The 6929-nt window shown below is 36.0% G+C and overlaps 1 protein-coding gene across 3 annotated transcripts; it reads right to left on the reverse strand.

Moving 5' to 3' along the window:
* Positions 1 to 1217: 1217 nt before the first annotated feature.
* On the reverse strand, positions 1218 to 6509 carry ak2 (adenylate kinase 2). 3 transcript variants are annotated; one of them, XM_058754802.1, is made up of 7 exons: positions 6322 to 6509; positions 4207 to 4332; positions 3996 to 4106; positions 3460 to 3554; positions 2260 to 2332; positions 1978 to 2173; positions 1218 to 1418 (listed from the first exon to the last, which is right to left on the reverse strand). In XM_058754802.1, exons 1-7 carry the CDS (start codon positions 6418 to 6420, stop codon positions 1411 to 1413), a joined length of 708 nt encoding a protein of 235 aa, XP_058610785.1. In that variant the 5' UTR covers positions 6421 to 6509; the 3' UTR covers positions 1218 to 1410. The 3 variants fall into 3 exon arrangements, with proteins under 3 accessions (XP_058610785.1, XP_058610784.1, XP_058610783.1); XM_058754801.1 differs by having other exon boundaries at positions 1926 to 2173; XM_058754800.1 differs by having other exon boundaries at positions 1218 to 2173.
* Between the last annotated feature and the right edge of the window lie 420 nt (positions 6510 to 6929).

Raw genomic sequence — 6929 nt, forward strand, 5'->3', positions numbered from 1 at the left:
CAAACCGAAATTTGACCAATCAGCTTCAAGCAAAGTGACGCAATAAAGCCACTCCTCCCGTTTCTCTTACTCCAAATTAAAGGAGGCTACGTAGTAAAACACTTTTAAAAGATAAAATCATCAGATTATTTAGAGATGATTATTTTTTATAATTATTTTATATTATTTATATAATTTTTATACCCTTAATTCATTACACAAGCCAGCTTAGTTTAATAGTAACTATTAAGCTTTTATTTAAAATCAGTGTAAACATATAGATAATATGCAATATAAATAAGTTTTAGAATCAATAGCTTTAAGCATGACTACATATGAGCTTCGATGTTTAAGTATTTTTATACCTATAAACATTATCAACTCTATAAACTAACTTTACAACTTTTACTTGCACTTATATGGTAGGATTTTTTCTTTAAGTTTTCCTCATTCATGGATAGATCATTTCATGATCGTGCTGTGTAAATGTGTTTAAATTCTTCATATTGTTCAATCTTTTAATCTTCGCACTGACTCTCTCACAAGAAGTGAATCATAGTTTTAAGGCATGTGATTGGCTGCTCGTTACTGATGTCACACTTTCATGTGCATGTGCTCCATTAACTCAGGATAAAGCCTGAGTTGACAGAGAAAGTTGATGATCAGCTTCATGGTACCAATAAAGCCGGATTGGATTGGTTTGGTTTTGTCAAGTCAAAACTAATCCTGTAACCCTGAGTTTGTTCAGCCACCATCATGGTACAGGCCCCAGTTGTCTGTGATTATGATATTATAAACATTTTTAAAAATCGTTTATGGTTTTTGATTCAGAACATTTCAATTAAAATTATTCAAATGAACAATACACACACACACAGCTTAAAGGCACTATCTAGCAATATGGATTAAACATTTTTAAATCAGAGCTTAACTAGAAAACAAATGTTTATCGGAATTTCCTTGACTTTTCTAGATTTGGAAAAAAAAATAATTTCGAAATTCAAAACTCCCCGATATGTCTACGTTGTCTATGACCAGGGGAACCCTGTAATGCACATTATACACTGGTCGGCTGATGTACTAAGAGAAGTCACTTCCCTTTTTTCCCCCACCGATTATCATTGTACTTCTGTCACAAACTTGTGAAAGTGTCTTCAATGTAACATCAAACGGAGAAGTGGATGTAAAATCTGGGCACTGGGGCAGTAATGCAGAAACAAAGAATCGACCTCTTCATGTAAGGTAGTAGAAAATAGTCTCCCATGTTTATTGGAGGTAATCAACTGGGTTTCAGTTAAATCGGTGTTCATTACAAAACACATTCACTACATGGAATGATCAAAATAAACATCTGAGTCACTTCCAGCTCCCCCCTTTCCCCCCATCCATTATTTTCACATCTGGATCAACCTGGATGGGAGAAACTGGATTTCATACAGCTGCAGAAAAAAAGGAAAAGAAAAGCCCACAAGTAAATTAATGACAACTCCGAACATGAATTAGAAAATATGAGCTAATAAAGCAATTAATAAAGTAGCTTCTTCCATTCAGCAATTAAACCAAGCATTCACATGACCTCTACTGGATATCATGCATTACTACAAGATCTACCAGATCTTCTAAAGAATTATAAATGGTGCAAATGACATAACCATACCTTTTAACAGGTGTCTGGTTAGAGTTAAAAAAAACATGCTTTCATTATATTGATGCTTATAACCAAATCAGTTAGTATTAAAACCTGTATATGGTCTTAATCAATAAGACATTACAATTAGCTTGGGTTCTACATTCAGTGTTTAATATTTCAAAGGCTTTTTTTCTCAAAAGACTTCCGTTACCCATTGTACAATAGGCAGCAGATGAATCAAAACCATGTCTAAAGACAAACTCACGAAGACAAATACAAAACATAAAAGGAATCAAATAGGGTTTATAATGCATACAAGGAAAGAGTGGATGTAGAGATGATTCAGACAAAATAAACAAGGTCTTTACAGGTAGCAGCAGAGAAGGCAGCAAGGATGAAGGCAAAGACGAGTTCGGGGGACTGAGAAGCATCAACAGCTGCATGGAGGCCGCGGTCACTGTAGTACTGCACTAAAGGGGCCGTCTGCTTGTGATAGGACTCTAGTCGGGAGCGCAGAGTGGTCTCGTTGTCATCACTACGGCGAATAAGAGGCTCCCCGGTCACCTGTGGACACATGGATCAGACCAAACCTCTACATCGATGCTCATAGTGGTCCTGTTAATTAGAATAAGATGGTTTTTGGTTCTCACATCATCCTTCATTGGCTCTTTGGGAGGGTTGAACTCTTCATGGTAAGACCGGCCGCTGGGCTGATGAATGAGTCTGAGGAATGAAATGGATTATGTTCAGTTACTGTACTTGAGTACATTTTTCAAGCATCTGTGCTTTATCAGAGTATTTTATTTCCGAGTATAAAATCATACTTTTTACTCCACTATATTTCATTTAATTTCAACTAACTATCATGAACTGAAGAAAATGCTACCCGCTCTGAGAGGCAATAGTGATGTCGGATTTATGAATGAGGTAATTCTTTCCGAATGCAGCTGTTCTTCCGAACTCACTGATTCAATAATCCGGTCAAGAACTGGGAGCTTAAATTTACAGTGCGTTACTAAGTCTGAGTTTTTAGTATCGATTATTGAAAATTAAAATCATATTGCAGTCACGAGAGTTTGTTATTTGGGAACTAATAGGGGGAAGTTGTTTAAGCTTATTAAAATGCTTGAATGTGGACATATCTGAATTTCTGTGTCACTGTCTGTACAGGATAGGCTTTTTAAGGCCAAATAATGCTAATAACATCCATGTATCCTCCCCCCTGCTGTAGTAGTCTGGTATGAAACTAGTATGTTTGCATAGCGTTCCTCTTAAAATGTTTCAATTTCCTTATTTTTAAAATACTATATGGTGTCCTTTTACATGTTTGCATATTTTAAATGGATATTTTAGTATATTCAAATTTAATGCTTTTATACTGTATAATATGTTTTGGTAACAAAAAAAAGTTTGCTTCTTTGCTGATAAATAAATATTAAATGTCTGTACGAATCTTTATTATTATTAGTAGCAATTGATTTATGTATCAATTACTTGTGCATCAAGTATTTGTCCATTACTGATTTTTACATTTAAACAAAAGAGTCATTGTCATGCTTCTTACTAAAAGGAAGGAGGAAGTAAGGAGGTACACTTCCTTCTTAAAATACAATCAAAACCACAAAGGAACATTTTCCTGCCACCTCCTCCATTAAAGACAACAGAAACAAAAGTGTTTGACAGCTATTATGTCCTACTTAGAAAACATGTCTTCTCTTATTCCTGAAATGAGTGACATCTTTTCAGTATATTCTGCATTCATTAAATTAAACCGAGCAATTAGAAAACATTGGCAATGGTGGACTACAATACTAAGTTCCAAATTTACAGGACCTTCCACATCTTCATACCTCCCACAGATTCTGCGCACTAGCAGAGAGTCATCAACTGAGAATTCAACCACGGAGTCCAGTTTCTCACTACGCTTCTCCAAGAGGCCGTCCAGCTAGAAATAAGAAAGAGAGACGCGGGCTGACTGATGCATTCTTGGGCTCCCATTATAAATGGAGTAGGGGTGTAACGGTACACGTATCGTGTATCGAACGGTTCACGGGCAAGTTCCAAATGGAAGTGATCATCCCTATCCCCTTGGAGTGGGGACTTTGGAGTGAGCAGGGCACATGCGAGCCATTATTTAGTCGTTTGGAATGCACTTGGCAAAGGGAGCGATCTAATTTCCTCATTATCTTCAGCTGGGATGTTCCTGTGACAACGCAGCACGTTGTCCGTCAGCAGATCACTTCCATTTGGAACCGTTCGATACACATACCGTTACACCCCTAAAATGGAGTACTTCAGAGAGTTCCCTTTTTATTATTACAGAACACAGATGTATCAGACACATATGGAGGGTCAGTTGTTTACAGATTTTAAAAAAAGTCCTCACCATCTCTGCCTGCTTGACAGTGCGGGGGAAGCCGTCCAGAAGGAATCCATTTTTGCATGCAGTCGTGTCCAAGTTGTTGTCTATGAGCTCCACCACCATCTCATCACTCACCTAAAGGAAAGATGACAAAACAAAGACTCAGGACTTTATCCCTCCAACCTAAAATACAAATTTTAAAAGATATAAAAACTAGAACATCTATTCATTTTACCAGTTTGCCGGCATCCATGGTTTCCTTAAGCCGCTGACCGAGCTCTGAGCCAGATGCCACCATGGCCCTCAGCATGTCCCCAGTGGCTAAATGACACACACAGTACTTCTCTGCAAGCTTGGGTGCCTGTGGAGGCCGAAATTAAACATTTATGGAAATAACCCAGAAGCAATAAAAAAAAATTATTATCGGATACATTACATGAAATAACATTTAGAATATAAGGAAAGCCAAAGACTTGTTCATCTAACAACCTTTCATGGGAACAATTAATCCATAAACTTTATATTTTTAGACGGTGTTGGGCTAGTTAATATATTACTCATTACTAGTTACTCCTTTCAAAAGTAATAGTTACTTAACGTATTACTTTCTGGCAACAGCAATTAGTTACACTACTAGTTAAATTACTTTTTCTTCACGCCCCACAGAAGTTGTGTATCTTCCACATTAAAATCTTCTTGAATGTTACTAACAACATATTTCTGCCTCATCATTTGACCAAAATCCACATTGAATCGCAGTCAGAAGTTATTACAAACACTCAATAGTGATTAACAGTGACATTCAAGTAGAAGTGTTATATTCATCTCATTAATTGTCATGTGTAGCTTGAAGCTAATTGTAATTTTTCCATTACCCATATACGTTTATATTTCATAATGTATTTTATCAAATCACATAAGTTTGTAAACCGTTTAATTTTCCAAAAAGATTTTTAATTATAGTAATATAATGTACCACATGCTGATCAGAGGGATGTGGGTGGGATGTAAAGCCAGAGTAAAGTACAGCCACAACTTACACAACAGTGTTCAGATCATCTTTTTTTCTGACAAAATCAATATAATGCAATATTTCTATCTGCTGAATGTAAGCTTTTCCATATTCCAAGCTTGCCTGCTGCACTGGGGACATCACATGTATGTGCGAGTCGTGAAAATTATGAAAATAAATCTAGGAATTATTTGATTGTTGGATTTTGATTGTTGGGTTGAGGCATCAGAAGTAACTAAGCTGTTTTATGGATGGCAACTGTAATATTATTACTGAAATCTTATTAGTAATTAGTTACATTACTAGTCACTGCAAAAAGTAATATTACAGTAACTAAATTACTTGTAACTAGTTACTGTCCAACACTGTTTTTAGATAACATTTGTCTTGAAATAAATAAATTTAATAAACAAACAAACAAACAAAAACCATTAAATTGATATCTGTAAGATTAAAAAAAATTATAATAATAATTAATAGCTTTTTCAGCAAGTGTGCAATAACATTGATCAAACGTGACAGGGAAGACTGTATTTAAAAAAAGCACTGCATTTCTATCGATATAAGAATTTTGAAAAAATATTTATCACATTTTCCACATAAAAATATTAGAAATGTTTCTTGAACAGCAAATCAGCTTATTAGAATAATTTCTGAAGGATCATGTTGACACTGAGAACTGCTGAAAATTCAGCTTTACAATCACAGGAATAAAATACATTTTAAAATATATTAAAATATAAAATGGTTATTTAGAATTGTACTAATATTTCACAATAGCAAATAAAATGCAGTCTTGGTGAGCATAAGAGACTTATTAAATAAAAAAAACACACCTTAAAATCCGACCAACGCTAGTGTCTGTATGAACAAAACCATAAAACTCAATCACTATTCTGTCATAACCACATTCATAAGCCAAGTTTGAACTCTTTTACTGACATTCAAAATGTGCAGCAAATATTGCTTAATATCAGCAAGCAGTATTGCAAACCAAGCTGACTGCCCTGTAAGCTGATATGCCTATTCTTTATGGTCTGTTGAGTTACATTATCACCCAACAGGACAGAAAGATCTACAATTTTCCCAGTGGTCACCAATTCACGTGTGTTAATTGTCATGTTAATAAGCTCAAATGATCTGAGCGACATGGATATTAAATAATAATTCCACAATTGCTCTGAATGAATAATCTGATCAGAAAGATTCTCTAAATGCCTAGGCTGTTCCTTTGTGGGTGAGCTAACCCTTGACAACACAGTACTTACGTTATCTATCCCGCTACTGTCGGACAGTTTAATCAAAAAGAGCCACGCGGCCCTTCGCTTGAACTCTCACCTGCGTCCCCTTCCCCGCACCGGGCGGGCCGAGAAGAATGGCTCGAATGCCTTTCCTTACACTGGAGACTGTATCATCCACTTGCGTGCTGGGGGCCATGGTTACAAGTTGTAAACGAACTAAGGACACTTCTCTCCACTACACACTTCGTGTCCGCAAACTCACTAGGAAAGGAAGTGGTAACGCCTCCGTTTGCTGAGTATCGCTTCAAAGCCCCGCCTTCTAGCACAAAGTCATCCATCTGATTGGCCAATGGCACGCCGTTTATCTACAGCGCGAGCTCATTGGATAAAGTAAATACCTCAGTATCGTCTAATATCCGGAATTTGGCCTGAAGTGACACATCGCACATGAAGGAGATGTGAAAGTTTAGATAAGGAAAATTGAGATATCCGTATCTAAAATTACATTTTAATATTTACATCAGACTGTACAAAGGTTGTTATTCCGCTTTTGTACTTACGACTTTATATTAACCACACAGACCATAATTTAGAAGCACCGTAGTGGTCACTCTAAAATGAATTCAACGAACTTTTCTTTTAACAGACGGTCGTTCAGTTGCATTTATGTATTTTATTATTATTATTATTATTTTTAATTTTTTT

This window comes from Onychostoma macrolepis, chromosome 19, assembly GCF_012432095.1.
Source record: "Onychostoma macrolepis isolate SWU-2019 chromosome 19, ASM1243209v1, whole genome shotgun sequence".
Lineage (NCBI taxonomy): Eukaryota > Metazoa > Chordata > Actinopteri > Cypriniformes > Cyprinidae > Onychostoma > Onychostoma macrolepis.